The following is an 18,583-nucleotide window of genomic DNA, read 5'->3' on the forward strand; positions in this document are numbered from 1 at the left end:
ACGATATATTCCACGTAAAGTTGAGCGATAATACAAAACCATTAATGGACCTTACTGACTACCATAACCATTACCATTAATGTTCTCAAATCATAAGTAAAAACGTTCTTATATAGTTCTCTTTCTGAAAATGTATGGAGAAAACAAGAATTTGGAATGGTAATGGTTCTTAACAACCCATTATTTGTAAGGTCCAGTTCCAAAAAACCATAATACATAAGGTTGAAACTTTATCATTAAACGTTCATGTAAAGTTCCATAACCATTTCAGTTAAAGTTTAGCAGGGATTATAAACAATTTTTAACCATTTTAGGTAAGGTCAATTTATGGTTCACGTTTATGCGGGAAATTTCATGTGTGATTCTGGGTGGATTCTGTTTATGTGTGGTCACATGAAAACTATGTGGAATTTCACATGGAAATTCGTAAATAAAAATGTGTGGAATTTTATTAGTGTATGCTTTTGCGAATTTGAGTGAATGGGACGCAAATATGAGTTAGGTTCATTTGCCGTGTTGAGTAAATTCACTTTTGACGAAATTGAGTTGGTCTGATCGTCCGTGCACTGAGTTCAAGCAAGATGCTAAAAGCTCTGTGTGCGTGAAACGAAAGTTTCGCATTGCGAAATGTTTCATTCTTCTTTGAAATATTTCCAGTTCAAAATTCAAAACCCGCAATGAAGTGTGCGTACATATATTGGCCACCTGTTTCCTTTATGATAAGACTCAAGATGTATACCATCATCGGAGGGGTATCAAAGCTGTTAAGTGCTTCACCTTTCTAGACTCTATACGGAGGAAGGAAGGTGGTACATACCTATCTATCGATGGCGAATAGATAAGATAAGCGACAATTTATTGAAATCTGTTGTGGCTTCGACTGTCGGAACTGTCTTCCCATTTGATTAGTCGTTCGCAGTCCATTTTCTTTGTCATAAATGACACCGCGGAGGTGATTTATGGGCCTATTGGGAACCGTTCGCCGCAATAAGAAAGTTGAATTCCGAACAAGATAAGCACCGAAATATGAAATCGAATTATTACTTGCTGCTGGCGGTGTTTTATTGGTGCTGTGTGATTGGCGGGGATGGGGGTAATTCAATCGTGTTGGACGGAAGTTTGATTTTGGTTTTGATTTGGTTTTCCTGTTGTGATGTTTAGCGAACAACGAGGAGGAAGATGATCCCCTGGTGACGACCCTTTCGCCGGCTGAGGAGTACAAAAACTATCCGTACTGCTTCCGGTTTACGTGGCTCGGTCCCAAGTACAACAAGGACAGTCAATACAAGAACATAACCTGCGATAGTTTGCTGAAGAAGGCCACTGGGATTCCGTGCTTCCATCCGTTGGTGGTCACGAGTGAGTTTACAGGACAGCTGGCATCATAATTGTGGTGGACGACGATGGATACATGTTTGCTTTTGTACTTCCTTGCAGATAATAGCAACGTGCCCGATACCGAGTATATGTGGAACGAGTACAAGGACAAACCGGCGCAAATTGCGTGTCGGCTGGTTCGTGGAGAGGTTTGCGCTAGGTTTACCTATCGGTACAACGGTGCAAGTAAGTAAAGGCATTTTGGATGACAACAAAAAATCTATACGGGGGCCGTCGGTTCCATTGGGGTGCGTGTTTTGCGTGACGGTTCGCGGTTGTGAGTGTGCCGGTCCGGGCGTGATCAGTTGGTGAAAATATTTACTCACCAATAGATACGTATAATTTCGTCGTGAAATTACGCTACGAAATGATTCAGCTGATATGAACTGGAATCAACGTTTTCTTCTGGATTGGTTTGACACTAATGGTACCAGTGAAGGCAAGTTGTTTAATCGCATGATCCGTCATCAATGTATTACAGCAAATCCATTAAAACAGGATACGATAATCTAAGCTGAAGCATGTTAGATTGGATGGTGACTGTTAGCAAACAATCGATTATACAGTAATCCCCCTATTAGTGCATCTTAATGCATGCAAACTGATGTAGAATTTAAGCTGATGCATTTGAATCATGTTTTATAACATGCTACAAATATTCTATGACGGTGAAGTTTGATGGAGGATGCCAGGACAATTTCTAGATTTTGGGCAAGCGCTAAGTCCTCGGACCCATTTCGTTTACTCAGCATTTAATCCAGGCGATTAAGTAGATGCAGAACAATAAGAATTTTTATATTCGAACTAGCAGGTCGTGCAACTTACCTTAAATTCATCTCGATTCATTTACAAACGAAGCATTTCCGCCACTTGCTGTCTTCAGCAAAGTTTCTCACAAAAATTAGGGCCATTAAGAGATCTAACTGTTTACTCTGACATTATGGACAGAGTCGATGTTATAGTAAGAGTTCCGCCAAGAGAAAATGTTGCGAACAAGCAGCACTTTTTGTGATTTATTTTTCGTCAGAGTAAACGGCAACCAGATTTTTGGGCGTTAGCATCGGATGACTTTCATTCAGAAGTGAAAAATTTCATGTCGATAACGGAGCAGCTGAAAAATGTTCAAACAACCCAAGTAACTAACAAGCCCGCTTTTTGCAATATAAGACTAATATGTGACTAATATAAAGCTTAGCATGCCCTATGTTAGCCGTGTATCAGCCTTAGATTGCAAAAAGGCTAATTAGCGGGCTTGTTGGTTACATGGGAAGTCCTTGGTATAACTTATAAATACCACAATGCACTAAATAAAGCAAAGAAATATTTTTCATCTAAAATTACTAAGAATATTGTCAGTAATGAATGCAATACTTGTAGTTCACTGGCTGTGGGAACAATAATGTTTATTTACTTTGCTTGTTTGGTACCCCGCTTGACAGTTCGATTGGTACTTCTGGCTTCACTCTTGGCGGGACTCTTATTATAACATTGACTCTGATTCTGGAGACTTGAAGTCCTTACTCTATTTCTGAAAGCCTCCTAAATAAAGATAAATCAATCAATCAATCTATTTCAGAACTACACACTTAGAAAAATTAATGTATATTTAGGTGCTCTGAGACATATACGAGCGTCAGTTTTGACATAAAATTAAGTCATAATAGACGCGAAATTCAGCTCAATCAAACGTAATTTCGAACTTTGACTATATGTTTTTAGTATTACTTCTACGTGAAGTCAACGATTTACATAGTTGAAGATGCTAATTTCAAATAACAGACTGTAGTGGTAATTTTTATACGATAGATGGAGTAGATGAAAGCATAGAGTTGATAGTTCCGTTAGAGTACGGCAGTGTGAAGATTGTATATAGATATTAGACAAGCGAGCTAGGACAACTTTTAAGGAAGGTACAAATCGGTTTTTTCATCTCTCTTTACCAAACTCCCCCTTTGGAGAGGGATGGTGAGGGGTGTCCCCCCCCGCCACCACTGGCAAAAAGAGATGAAAACCTGACCCGCTCATGTACCAACTGTGTGTTTGAAACAGTTCTACCGATTTTTTACCGCACTTCAGTTGTTATTTGAAGGAAGGCATCCAGTCGTAGGTTTGGAAATTGCAACTATTGTTGCACTGATCGTAGTATGGAGGATGACGTTGATGATATTGAGAACATACATCCAAGCCCACAAACCTCGACAGTATCAAGTATGCAGTATCAAGATATTGAATATTTCGACGAAATTATCCTACACCCGGATGAACATGACGGCGAAAATAGTGCCGATTTTGTTTATTATTCTCAATCCGTTAATGATACAAGTATGCAATCAAATCTTCCGGCGAATCTTGAATGTAACCAATTTGTCTGGAACAAAACCCAGAGTCAACAGTGTCAAAAATAGTGATTATTTAGTGTGTTAGACCAATGTGAATCTATTGCGTACTTCACGTCCCCACAAACATTGAATGTTGAATAACAGCTTATTCAGGCAAACACAAGCTACTTCAGCTAAAAAACAGCTTATTCAGCTGTTGATCAACTCAAATTGTTTGTTGGGGTCTAACTGGACAAATGATCGCATTTTAACTTATTAAAAAGTGTGATAAAAGTGCTCGTTTACGTCTCATGTTGGTGTCTTCAGTGCGCTTATTTCTTGCATTATAAAGAATTGTTCGGATCGAATAAACAAACCGTTCTTGAATCAACCTTTTCTTGCAGGTAGATCAAACTGCAATTTTATGAGAAATTCATTCGAGTTAGTACAGTATTTTCATGAGTTTTAGTGTTAGTATTACTCACTATTTTAGTTTGTTTTCCTCCTCTAAACTTTCCTTGTCTTTCCAACCTCGCTTCCGATACTATGCCTGACACAATTAAGCGCATTAATATTATTTATTTCCAACGTTTTCTGCATGTTTTACCTGTCTGCCAATCTATCTTGTCGATTCGTCTATCATCGACTAACCTCCTCTTTGTGTCGAAAAAAACTGTAATTTAATTCTTTGTTCTAAATGTATTTCAATTTTTGTATGTTGAACTAACCTGGTGTATTAAACTGCGGTCGTTTAATTATTTTACCTTCTCAAAAAAAACGCACCGAAATTTCACTCCTTTTCTAGCAAACACGCTCTAAATCTCAATCTACTTTTCAACTAAACTTCAACCTTTCTTTTCTATTTGTTTACTTCTCCCTGCACGACTTCTGTCCGATCAACTTCTAACTATTTTTTCTATCTCTTTCTCACCTGTCACTTCTACTTCACCTGTCACCTTGTCACGCCTCATCGGCCAAACCGCTTCTCGCCTCATCGGCCGATCGCGAGGCGGAACGGTCCGTGTTGCCAGAACATGCACCCAAGACACCAAGAAGATTAAACGTTTTTTTTTATCATTAAAAACATAATAACGGAAAATCAAGTTCGGGATTACAATACTCTCCTAACATTATTCGTTTGTCCGTTTGGCTCAACACACTCAAAAAATTTCACACGCCATCATCATGTGTCTCACACTTAATTTTGCGCTTATTGTGAAACACATCGATTTCATGTGTGAATCTTACACTCAAAAAATTCCACACGCCATTTCATGTGTGAATCTTATGCTATGATCCATGCCTGAATACTATGGATTTGAATTGTGACACACTTGGATTCTATGTGTTTCATATGGTGATATCAATAGCTTTGCACACCATAGTTCAATATTTTACAATATTCTACTTTACCGACTTCTACTTTACTGACTCTAAAAATTGAAACGACAAATATATAATCAAAACTGCCAGAGGCCAGAGCTTTCACATATCTTTTTAATGGGTCTGATTTGGGATTCAATCATGGACTGTTGGGGTGTGCTGCTGCCGGAGTCTTCGTTCTATCTCACTGTGCCAGGGTTGTTCTCATATATGAGGCGGGTTAATAGGATAAAGTCACAACTCTTGTTTTCGATGTTTACCTTTCTGAGCAAGCAATTCACATTGTATTGAAATGCAAAACACTTTAAATCCATCTGTTTTGAACAGTAGCGTGATTCAATGTGCAATACACTTGAATAGAAAGTGAAAAATTTTCAACATTTCAAAGTTTGAAACACTCTAAATTAACGTGTATAACACATCGAACCAAGGTGAAATACACTTAAAGTAAATGTGATTCTGCATTTAAAAAATCAAGTGTTTAAACACTTCGATCAAACGTGTGAAATTTTTTGAGTGCATTTTGACAGTTCGTTTGGCTCCGCTAGATTCGTATCCGCCGGTCTGTGTTTACTATACCGTCTGTATGATAAGTCTGTGACAGCCCTTGAAAATTTCATTGATTGTTTGCAAAATTATTTAATTTCATGAAAATTTCTTGTCAGCATGGATGAATCTTGTACAAAATGCATAAAACTATTTTGTAATGCATTGTTCTTAAATAAAAAGCTACTTCAAGACTTATAAATTACTGTTTGAAATCATCTGCCGATTAAACAACAGACAAAGTTGGCCGACTAAATCAATCGACGAAAAACTATTAAATAGGCCGATTGCTCGGTGTAGCACCAGACGAAAAACGATTTAATCTGCTGATTAATACACCGACTGAAATTAATTTTTAAGTGACAATAGATTTAGTCAGTGGACGATTCTGGTGATTTGGATGATGTTTGTTTATTTGGAAGATATTTTCGAAACAAAACACGATAAAATTCAGCATTATATACCATTATTACGAGTACTACTTTTTTGTTCGGATCATGTTTTGACTTCCACAGAAACTCGCTAGAATAAATAGAAAATAATAGTTTTTTGGTTGAAATTTCAAAAATGTATTCAGCTTGACACATTATTTCGGACTTATCACCGCTGCGATTGCAGCGTCACGGTGGTCGATTGAAACATGGATTTGTCAATAGGAACGTATAGCCATTGGCTTCTCGACGCAAGTTCTCACTAATTCAATCTAGTTAGTGTAGCCCAGAGGCAATGTTATAATAAGAGTCCCGCCAAGAGTGAAGCCAGAAGTACCAATCGAACTGTCAAGCGGGGTACCAAACAAGCAAAGTGAATAAATATTATTGTTCCCACAGCCTTTGAACTACAAGTATTGCATTCATTACTGACAATATTTTAGTAATTTTAGATGAAAAACATTTCTTCGCTTTATTTAATACATTGTGGTTTTTATAAGTTATACCAAGCACTTGTTTGAACATTTTCCAGGTTATATTATAGTTTTTGTCTCCCAGAAGCTCCGTTATCGACATGAAATTTTTCACTTATGAATGAAAGTCATCCGAGGCTAACGCAAGAAATCTGGTTGCCGTTTACTTCTACGAAAAATGTGCTGCTTGTTCGCAACATTTTCTCTTGGCGGGACTCTTATTAGAACATCGACTCTGGTGTAGCCGTGTAAAATCGGTTTTTTTTTTTTTTTTTTTTATTTTCAACCACGAAATCAGCTGTCAAAGTGTTCGACTTGACAGCGATTTGTATTTTATTTTCAACCAGTACAACGCATGCATTAGTGAAACTGCTCACTAATACTAACGGTGGTAGAGAACTCTATAGCTGATGTCCCTATGTCAAATGTCTTTAATGTGAAGACAACTCGCACTCGCGTGAACCCATAACTAATCACAGGTAGAGTCGGTGTATAATGAGTCACGCCAAGAGTGAAGCCAAGTCTACCTATTGAACTGTCAAACCGGCTACCTATCGTGCAAAGTAAACAAGCATTACGATGCTATGAAAGGTCCATGAAAGGTATTGCAATTAAATATAAAATATAATCGAAGAAATGATCATAAACACATTTGTAATGCGATACGTTTTGTAATGGTCAGTAATAAAGAATTTCTACTATTTTTCGTTAAGATAAATTGACAAAATCACTAATTTAATGATGTACTACAGTCGTTACTTTTTTTCCTCGCTAGAAGTCATTTGAAGTTGATGCAGAAGTCCTCTGTTGCCAAGTGAAAAGAAAGGGAATCTTTCGAAAACCGTGATGCGAGTTCAACTGTTTTTCTCTTGGCGTGACTCATTATACACCGACTCTAATCACAGGCTCACCATTTAGGATTGGGCGATCTTCAGAGAAAGATCGAACTTGACGGATCGATCTTATATTTGACTCTAGAATCGATCCACTGATTGAATCGGTACCAAAAAATCGATCTTTGGTAGATCGATCTTTTTATTTTAATTTTAATACGCTTGTTTCTATTTCTTTCTGTAATCATATTCAATTAAATGTTGTCGTGACGGTTAGGAGCAATGAGCACAGGAGGGAGCTAGCGCAAACCTTCAAATGTTGCTGTATTCGTAAATATCGGAAACGCAAATAGTGATGTCATTGTAGGGAGTGATGCTGATGTTGACATTATGTTAGTTAAATTTACCACGCAGTCTGGGGTGAGAGTAAATCGTTTTTTCGATCTAAATACACTTAAACAATTTAACACCTTTTTTTGAAGACCGAAAAGGTCGAAAGAAGAGATCGATTTTTTCGATTTCCTCGTGGGAAAAGAATCGATCTGAAAAATCGGAAATCAGGATGAAAATATCGATCTTCCAAAGGTCGATCCAAGATCGCCCACACCATTACCAAATGCAACCGATCGGATCGACTGCTTGCCCGACTCTCCAAAAATGTATTAATATTTGCCCCTATTGAAAATTATTGGGAGGGGGCGCCAAAAATGCCATTCTCCCATCTTGGGTAATCTTTTTTGAAATTGTGCCGCAGGTGTGCCGATTGTGCCGGTCACAGAACAAGCTGCGATTGTTTGTAAAATACCCATCCCGGCAACCCGGTATTTCTGACACCTAGAATGTTTTGGTTTGAAATTGCAAGGATAAGTCGGATTGAGGTTGACGCGGGAAGTGGCTGGTGTTGGTGTTTTATGTTCATAGGTTTATCATCATATGAACATAAAACACCAACACCAGCCACTCCTGTGTTTTAGTCTTCTATAATACCCTCAGTCTTAGTCTTCTATAATACCCTCAAAGGCAGACCAGAAACCTAGCCTTTAGTGATGTGAAAAGCATCGGTCTATCAGTGGCCGGAAAGAGTTGGAACCGGTGGGGAGCATTGTTGGAGACTGACTATAGAGGATGATGAATGAACTTCTTTAGTTTGTTTTGTGTGATTTGCAGCATTATTTGAATTAAGCGTACTAATGGGGTCTGATTAACTGCCTCTCTTGAGCCCACTCTAGAACCTACATTTCGTATTTAGATAATGTTTATAAGTGAACTGCTGATCTGAGTTCCTCTGGTATATTAAATTTGAGGATGTTCTTGAATATACAGTCAAACAGCACGTAATGATGTGAACAACTTCAATGACAGTTGTCCAGTAGTGCTCCCATTTTAATTACAACAATACGAGATTGTGCCGAAGGTGTGCCCATGGTATGCCAAAGGTGTGCCTACATTGTCCATACCCCGTCAACTCTTGAGAGCCAGCATTTGAAATCTAAATTCACATCAAATAACAACATTGGGGCATGTTTCGAGTGCTGGACAAAAAGTATCATATGAAAATGTAGACACAGACCAACATATCATCCATAAATTAAATTAAATCAGTAAGAAGGGGCAGATCTCATCCTTAAATATATCGTTATGTTCGAAAGAAAAGTGCAAACCTTCTGCTTGGTACTGCAACTTAGCAACCCGCTCTCAATGCGCTCGCTGGAAATGGATTACACTGTAAAACCACAATTCCTGACACGCACACACACACACATGTCTATATGTAACTAAGCGCTTTGTTTTCAATCTCATTCACAGTCGAAAACATCACGTACATGTGCGCCAAAATGAACGTGGACAACGAATCGTCAACGTCGTCCGCGTGCTACACGGAGGATCGCAGCGGTCGCGAAATTGAGGTTTGTGTGTGTGAATCCGCCGCTGGAAGGACACCCTGCAACCGGAGCAGCACCATCCTGGCTCATCTTGGGCACCCGGCCGTGCTGAGTGCATTGGCCCTGGTTCAACTGTTAGCCCTCCGGACCTTGTTTTACTATCATCAGTGAATAAAGTAATTTTTGATTTTCCTTGGGCAAAAAACGCCGTCCATTAACTATTTAATCAACGATTAGCGTAAAATGAGATGGAAAGTGCTTTTCCTAACTCACCCCTCATCCCTATCGTTTCCACCATGACATACCTGCTCTCATCAGACAGAAAGCTTAATAACGATGTCACTACTATATAGAGATCGCTTTCTTAGCTTGAACAGTAAAATGTCATCGCCGTCTTGCTCGCTGTCGTCGGAGCTTTCGGATTAAATTTACATCCCCCCCAACGCTCGACGCCGTGCCAGGCGTCTTGGCGTCTTCTGTGCACATTGTGTTTGATTAAATTAATTTGCTAAATTTAATTAAATAGATCCCTCGATGTGGCGTCGTCGTCGTCGTTGTCGTCGGTGCAAGATTGCAAACTTTCACGTCTTCCTAATTTCTTGCAAATTATCCGGTTTTCATGTTCACGTCGCGTAGTTGCCCCCCGCTCCCAAGGTCCAATGTATCTACCACCTTTCGCATACGGCTGTTGCTCGTTGGTCCTTTTTAAGTGCGGGTGTGGTAAAGCAAGCGGAAAAAGATGGAGAAGATTTGCGATTGGTGTGTGATTTTCCAAGTGCGAGAAGAGGCGTGCGAAGGGATTGGGTGGTGTTTTGGTTTTTTTTTTCAATAAATTTCAAAATTGTGTGATAGAGGAAATAGATGCAATGTCGACCAAAATGCCCCCAATTTGGGCCATAAATTCAGCAATCGACTAAATTTTCAATAGCGACCAAATATATCCATTAGTACCGTTCCAATGACGCGTTCATCTAGATAAAATTGATAAATAGTAAATTTTTAGCGATGGGCCCAATCTTAGATCCATAGAGCCAACATTAGAGCCATTTCCCCTTGCAAGGATTAGGAAAACTACCTTCATATAAGCAGTTTTTTAAACTTTTTTTCACAGTATAATATTTACTTAAACACATCCTATGACTGACTGGCTGTATAAGCTGCTCTGCAGCAAACATTTATTGTTTAGAGACCCTGTTCGATGTATTATAATACTTTCCTATTATTGCAATTTACGATACTTACTAAATGTATTGCAAACCCACAGATAGTATGTGGTGAACGAATTGAGGTAATCCTATGATAATTTGACCAATTCAATTTAATTATAATTGGGTTAACTGTCACCAATAGAATGTACGGTAATTTAATCATCCTTTCATGGTTAAAGCATAGAGGTAACTCCAAGACTAGTAGGTCCCGAAGAAACGTGCTCAACTTTGTGGCTCAGCTCTGGTACTCTCTTCGGTCCCAAGCTAATCGATGCACCCCTCGAAACATAGGAAAAATCTACGAACCCCTCATTTTATCAGTCAAACTTTCATAGCAAATCAAAACAAACATTGTGTAGTACTAGAATTTTGACTAGAATGGGGTACGTGAATCGATTTGATTGGGACCAATAGCCTAGTCAAGTGGTGAGCCAATTTAAAATCGTTAGTTAAATTGTGGACACTTTTCTTTCAGTGTAGTTTTTGAAATATTTCACGAACCGCTGAAACGTCACTTATATGATAGCTGAAGCTCTTCCCTTTATTTCATTCAGTTTACATTCTTGTTCAGTTTGGTAAAATGGCATCGAATTAAGTAGAAATACACAAACGCATTTTATACGAACGGCAGCAAAATCCAACGTTGTCGGTACGCGATCTCGCCAAAAAGCTAAAATTGCCGAAGAGTACCAGGTGTAGTGTGTGCAAATCGTTTGACCAGCGCTTAGCTATGGATCGGAAGGTAGGAAGCGGAACAAATCGAAAAGTATGCTCTCGACAAATGAACCAGAAGGTGGTAGCCATTATTGAGAAATATCCAAACCTTTCAGTTCGTTGCAAAGTTGGAAAATCAAAATCATATATACAAAAAGTGAAGCAGAGGCATAGGCTGAAGGCATGCAAAGTGAAATCGTAATGATAAGAAAAATTTCAATTTCAAATTTCAGCAAGTCTTGCATCCTAATGGATGATGAAATATATGTGCTCAAAGACTTTCAACAGCTTCCGGGTTTGGATTTTTATACTGTAATGCAAAGGAATGCCGTTGCCGATTGTTTCCGCACAAAGAAGCTTACGAAATTCCCTAATTGGATTTTGCAGGCCATATGTAGTTGCGGTCGGAAATCCAAAAGTTTCATCTCTACCGGCACTATCAACAGTTGCTACCCTTCATCAAAAGCCATGACACTCCGGCTCTGTTTTGGCCTCTTGTCACTACGCAAAATTTGCCCTGGATTGGTATAATGCACAAAACAGCCAATCCTCCAAACTGTCCAGAACTCCACCCAATAGAAAGGTACTGGGCCCCTTTTCTTAGGCTCATTGCAAAATGTCATTAGAATTACTTTTTCTTTCTGAATTTCCCTCAATAATCTTATGATTATGTCCGGTATTTCCTAGAAAATTTCTCCATAAAAATCGAAATGCTATAAACTTTAGGCAGAATATTCTTGAAATTCATATTACGTTTAGAAATTCTAGCGAGATTTTGTTTCAATCTGTTTATTATGTTTTCTACAGTTCGCTTGGAATATTCATGGAAATCTATTGGAATGACATTTTATATTTAAAAAAACTATTATCCTACAATTTTCTTGGATTTAATCACATATTGAAAAAAAAATTCAAATTTTCCTTGAAATGCGCCTCAAAAAGCTCCTAACAGGAATTCTCTTCAAACTCTGCTTAGAATTCCTTTGTAAATTTCATCAGAATCTCCTGGAACACACTACGAACACACACTAATATGTTAAAAATTTCAAACTATCTTCAAACTAGCATAAAATTCTGCTTGGAATGTTTGAGCAATATGAAGAATGAGATTCCATTGTAATTATTATCCTTACTTCCTTGCAACTCTCCTGAAAATGTCTCTGTTATTAGGCTGATGCAAATTTTATATATATATTTTTGATGTGATGTCAGTTTCATTTTATTCAACAAAATCACAAAATATTAAAGGTATAAAAACTTGTATCAGTAGATTACCGCCAATAAAGACTTCCTATTAATAAGGGATAGTTATGCGATTATAGCTGGAATACTAGCTGATCGCGCACGGGCTGGACCCTTTCGACGTTGAACATAAAATAGACGACCGATTATTTGGCCGTCCTGCCATGGCGGAGGCATACGAACCAACAATCAATACGAAACTAACGATTTTAAATTGGCTCACTACTTGACTAGCCTATTGGTCCCAAGCAAACGATTAACGTATCCAATTCTAGTCGAAATTCTAGTACTACGCAATGTTTGTTTTGATTCGCTATGAAAGTTTGACAGATAAAATGAGGGGTTATTGGTTTTTCCTATTATTCGAAGGGTGAATCGATTAGCTTGGGACCGAAGAGAGTACCAGAGCTGAGCCAAAAAGCTGAGCACGTTATTTCGGGACCTTCTACACTGAGCCAATATGACATATTCCTGTTATGTGGAAGTCTAATAAATTTGCGCTATAAGATAATCCAATGAAAATTATATGATTGAAAATGTGTCAGGTAAATTCTATATGAATATCTGATACATTTACAATGCTGATAATTTGGTAACTTTTATATGATCGTCATATGATAAATGAAAATCGGTCAAATTATAATAATTAACTGAAATGGATTTGAAACCCATAAGCATAAGCTTTACTTTTCACCACAACATAATATATGTGTCATAAATCAATCGAAGTAAAGTTTATGTGAAAATCACATGAAATTTACTTCTTCTTTTGACACATATATTTAATCGATTTCTAAAAATAAATCGAAAAATAAACATCACGCAGTGAGGAGCTTTCACAGTTGTGTCTTTTTTTATTGTAGCTGATTTGGGATTCGATCAAGAACTGTTGAAGTGTGATGCTTTCGGTGTTCGCGCTCGATTCCACTGGGACACGGCTGACTTCAAGATTGAGCTCGTTCAATTAGCATGAAGTAAGAACAGCTCTCCCAACATGGAATGTAGTGCAACGTTATGCTCGTTTTGCTAGAGCGAAGAAAAATAGCACTGACAAATTTATGCTCCGTTTCGGTGGTGTCGTGTATTCAAATCTTGCTTAATGCTCCTGTGTGCAATAAAACAACGACTAGATTATATGAGTTCATGGAACTGGTTCATGGAGTTCGAGTACTAGTGCTGAAATCTGAATTAGCCGTGTAGAAGGCTTACAATTAGAATTTTAGCAAAGTAAATATTGCAGTAGAATCATGCCCATTTTTTCAATCTCAATACATTCTTTTCCGGAACCCCTTATCACAGACAAACAGACATAACACATTGAATATTTCTCACTGTAAAACATCGTCGTTAAAACATTACCGCCATCTGTTGAGTACACTGTGGTGGGTAGTACGCTGAACAGATGGCGGTAGTGTGGAAACGTCAAACGCAAGGGAATTGACTATGCGCGCCACAGGTGGCGGTACTACCAACTAAAATACTTTTAAATTGACCGATAAATGCTTGTTCGATGAACATCTTGCGAGTGTTATGTCTGTTTGTCTGTGCCCTTATCTTATGGAACAATGACAAACAAAGATTATTCAATACAGTATCATTTTTGCTAGCAATATTTAGTTCGACAAATCATTTTAATGAGTGAATGATAACATCGTTGAAAATTGTTTCAATAATTCACAAAGAACAATCATGTAAGATGTTTTTTTTATTGGGAGCGATATTCATCCCGGAAAGCCATACCAAAACCTCGGCCAAAACAAATGTTTGCTGTTGGATTTCTTAAAAGGCACATTTATATGACTATTTAATGATTGGGATAGATCTGTTTACAATCTTTAAACCTCAAAAATTAAAGGAAGCTATTTAGCAATTAGATATACATGTTTTCCTATACTGCAAAGTTAAATGACAGTCCAATAGTTTCTACCTCGGTTTCTACATGTCTGTTTGCACGTGACATATCAACAAACGTCAAAAATCGTTAAAAGCAACTCCAATAAAATATACATGATTATCTTATAAGATATATCTTTTAGTGAGCAATATTCATCATGAAAACAGGTATATTTTACTGAATTTTCTCATAGTGCAAACTTATATGATTTTCCATTAGTTTCTAGATGTCTGTTCCTACCCATGACATATCAACAGTTTTTCACCATGAAATATATCAGACAATATTCATATACATCTTACCTATCGCTAACACTGTTCGAAGCAAAGTTTTATCAAGTACTAAGTATGTGAAATTACGATATAAATCATTCCATATCGCAGTCATAGTTTTTAAGTGATAATCCGATGGAATCTATCAATCATCACATAGAATGGATAAATCTGCTGACATTGCTATGTTATAAGATGGACCCAATAAACGATACATGTCGATTTGTTTCAGTGCGCTTATAGTAGTTTGCATTTGGCTACGGCAAAAATAATTACTTACTCATGTGTATTTTCTACCCAAAATTAAGTTCAATTGACTCAAATTTGAGAATATCTCATATACTCACTAGTAGCTTATTGAACGATAGTAATGAGAAAGTCGAATCTCTCGTTCCGTTTTTGACAACAACAAAAAGTGAGAGTGGGATGCAAAACTGAAAATTACCCAAAATTAAGTAAAAAGAACTTAAATTTAGGGTATTTTTTTTTTCTCTGTGTATCATTCAATACAATACTAAACAGTACAGAACAAGACTATATACATAGAGGTAACTCTAAGACTAGAAGGTCTCGAAGAAACGTGCTCAACTTGTTGGCTCTGCTCTGGTACTCTCTTCGGTCTTAAGCTAATCGATGCACCCCTCGAAACATACGAAAATCCACGAACCCCTCATTTTATCTGTCAAACTTTCATACACTGAACCAAAACACCCGCCGCCCGTTGAATGAAATCTCATTCAGCGTTAAGCAAAACTAATGATTCCTGAGATTGAATGACAATCAAGTCGAATGATTTTATGATCAGCAATAAGTTATTTTTGTTTACATTTAAAAATAATGTTTTTTTTCTATTTCATCCGATAATCAGTCACAAATTAACAGGCACATTAAACGTATGTTTTTCATCATGAACCAAAATGAATATATTTCTTCATAGCCCCTTTATGAAAATCATTCTATTTCAGGTTTGTCGTCATCTTTCGGTTATTCTTCATACCAGTTAGCAAATGGTGGCGAACAAACAACATTGTGACTGCGCGAGTTGGTGAAAAAAAAAAGTGAAATTTAGAGTGATTTAGTAGTGATTTGTGAAAAATTAGACTATGGTGATCTCGATGGTGATAATATGACATCCGTGGACGAGAAGACTTGAGTGGTAGACGAGAAATTCTACTACATTTACACCGTTGCCTCGCAAATTGGTATACCCGTAGCCACAGTTCTTGCATTGTTCGGTTGGTCCTTTGTTTCAATATTTCTCATATTTTTTATTAACTTGTTTCTTTATGTTTTATAGATAAACATTACCCTGCAGAATGTTTTGGTACGTTAACCGAAACCGAGTGGGAAACTGTCTTGCAAGGCACCGGATTGGAAGGCAAAGGCTTGGAAGTGTTCCGTGTGTACATATTTGTTTACATATTTTCAGGTAACGTACTACATTCCGGCTGAACCACCGGAAAGAAAAAATCCTGGAGGATCAATTTACCAGGCATAAAAAGTATGAAACGTGATCGACAACAAAGAGAACTACAACATGCGGCAAAACTAGCCTCAGCTAAAGAAAATATTGGAAATCCTCATCGTGCTGAACAATCCGAAGCTTACAGGTGGCTTGCTCTGAACAACACGCCATGGGAGACAGTAATAAATATGTGGAAAATGTCTGAAACATCCCGATTCGATCATATGAAAAAGCTGAAACCTGCCGAGATCATAACAAAATATCAACACTATGCAGAACCTCTCGGATATCAGTTGGTAAGGAAGTAAATAAAAAAAAACATAATTTCTTTAATAATTTTATTATATGCTTTTCTAGATTGATCTCGATTATCATTCACTAGGATTTGCAGAGGGCATCCAAAACTGGCCCGAAGTTGTGAAAACATTGAAACCGTACTTTATTCTGAAAGTACGTGACCAGTTTTCTACAGCAGTACTTGAATACATGAGTCAAGACGGAGCTACAGAAGGTTGGTTATTAAATATAAAAATTAAATAAATTGTTTATATCTTTTATGTTTCAGACATTCTTGAATGCTTCAAGCTGATTTTACTTAACTGCTGTGTAAAACCGTGACAAAAGCGTCAGGCCAACAATACTCACTGCTCAGGAAGATATATTGTTGTTTGCTGAAACTGTGCAAAGTGGTTCGGATTGTATACATAAACTGTTTGATTCGTATGCGGCGCAAGGTATCGCTCCTCACCCAAAAATTATTGCAATCGGATCCAGCTACAGGAATCTATCTGGAGAGTTTTATGTCCTATTTGATCGTATTCAGTACAAAATTAATTCAGCGGCTCGGGCGGTAGATGTAATGATCAAGATGTGCAATGTAATGAACCAACCATTTTCGAAGGTCACCAAACTCGTATGGTATACTGTTGAAGAAGTCCTATACAAAATTCGAGCACCCGCTCAGTACAAAGAAATCGAAACCATCAAAAAGCTACTAAAATGAGCAATTCAGTACAGTGTTTCTATACCGGATGCCAACAGATATTTACCAGAGTTAATGATTACATTGCACACATAAAAACGCACAATCTTGATAAACCACTTCGACTAGTATGTACATTTACCCATTGTACTCAAAAGCTAACGAATATGTATAGGTTTAGTCGACATCTTAAAACTCATTTATCTGCCAGAGAAGATGATATGGATTGTGAGAAAAACCATGGGTCCATTAGGGAATATCTCACTTCCGTTAATAATTCTGAAACGGTAATGATAAGGCATTCATTAATTTATAAAATATGAACCATAACACCATTTTTTATTTTAGGAAACAACCTGCACGCAGGCAAACATACTACCTGAATCCTTGAGGACGATCGAACAGAAGGCGCTCAGTTTCACGCTCGATCTGCATAGAAGAAAGAATTTCACACGTAAAGATGTAATAGATGTTCAAAAAGAAATTAAAGTGATGAACACTCACCTAGAACATCTCATTCGAACATGTGCTCCGGCAGGAGCTGATCCTCAGACGCAGTATATATTTGATGTTATGTTAAGTAAACTTTCTACTCTTTTCGATTTTATTGATACTGAACATAAGCTATTCAAATATCTTAAAGATTTAGATTTAATGAGGAAACCGCAGAAGTTAATTGTTCAAAGTGGCAAGATGTCGAGCAAGATGTTCGATATTGGCGAAGATAATGAAGAGCTTGAGAACAAAAAAGCTTCCCTGGTGTTGATGAATATTGAGTTCCAAATTAGAAAATTTCTCGAAAGCGCTAACGTACTGAAAGAGTTAAAGCAACATGAGGAGATTCTGATGGGGAAATCAACTTTTTGCCACCTTGTCCATGGTTTGACATACCAAAAAATTAAATCTAAATATGCAGATAGATCAATCATTCCGATTTCCTTCTACGCAGATGAGTTTGAAATAAATGACCCACTTAGTTCGCACGTGAAAAAACATAGCATTTTTGGTCTCTATTATGGGTTTCCTACCCTTCCTGAGCAATATAGGGCGAAACTTTGTAATATTTTTGTAGCAGGAGCCATAAAGAAGGTTGATATAAATGAGCACGGAATAGAACAGTTTTTGGTCCATGTGATGGATAAATTTAAAGAATTGGAACTCAACGGTTAATCAATATTAATGGCGAAGAACAACGAGTCCATCTTGTACTTATGCTCGTGCAGGGAGACAATTTAGGTATTCACCAACTATTGAAGTTCTCAGGTTCATTTTCGGCAAATCATTACTGTAGATTTTGTAGAAGAGCGAAAAATTTATTATCTAATGACGATAGGGAATACAAGGATGATCTTCGTACCGTAGAAAATTATAATTTAGATATTCTACTCAAACAGTCATGTAGTGGTTTAGTATCGAATTCAATTTTCAACGAGTTACCTTCATTCCATGTGGTAGAGAACCTGTATGCTGATGTCATGCATGATATGTACAGCACTTGCGTTTGCTATTATGGATTTGTCGAAATTATAAACCATTACATCTATAGAAAGAAGTACTGCACA

At 37.4% G+C, this 18,583-nt stretch overlaps 1 protein-coding gene and 1 pseudogene across 1 annotated transcript; both read left to right on the forward strand.

Moving 5' to 3' along the window:
* The first annotated feature begins 861 nt into the window (after nucleotides 1–861).
* Nucleotides 862–9,449, forward strand: LOC135703185 (uncharacterized). Its single transcript, XM_065224310.1, has 4 exons — nucleotides 862–1,093; nucleotides 1,162–1,359; nucleotides 1,438–1,563; nucleotides 9,168–9,449. Exons 1-4 carry the CDS (start codon nucleotides 1,027–1,029, stop codon nucleotides 9,413–9,415), a joined length of 639 nt encoding a protein of 212 aa, XP_065080382.1. The 5' UTR covers nucleotides 862–1,026; the 3' UTR covers nucleotides 9,416–9,449.
* A 1,733-nt stretch (nucleotides 9,450–11,182) lies between these two features.
* LOC135703117 (uncharacterized) lies at nucleotides 11,183–17,042 on the forward strand (annotated as a pseudogene).
* The last annotated feature ends 1,541 nt before the right edge of the window (nucleotides 17,043–18,583 follow it).

This window comes from Ochlerotatus camptorhynchus, unplaced genomic scaffold (assembly GCF_037179485.1).
Source record: "Ochlerotatus camptorhynchus isolate MF236.1 unplaced genomic scaffold, CSIRO-AGI_Acam_v1.1 ptg000209l, whole genome shotgun sequence".
NCBI lineage: Eukaryota > Metazoa > Arthropoda > Insecta > Diptera > Culicidae > Ochlerotatus > Ochlerotatus camptorhynchus.

What these genes read in the sequence shown, in the direction of transcription:
- LOC135703185 (XM_065224310.1), top strand. Translation starts at nt 1,027, where the DNA reads ATGAAATCGAATTATTACTTGCTGCTGGCGGTGTTTTATTGGTGCTGT. An exon ending in CCATCCGTTGGTGGTCACGA is followed by an intron (nt 1,360 to 1,437) that starts GTGAGTTTACAG and finishes ACTTCCTTGCAG; the next exon opens with ATAATAGCAACGTGCCCGAT. An exon ending in CTATCGGTACAACGGTGCAA is followed by an intron (nt 1,564 to 9,167) that starts GTAAGTAAAGGC and finishes TCTCATTCACAG; the next exon opens with TCGAAAACATCACGTACATG.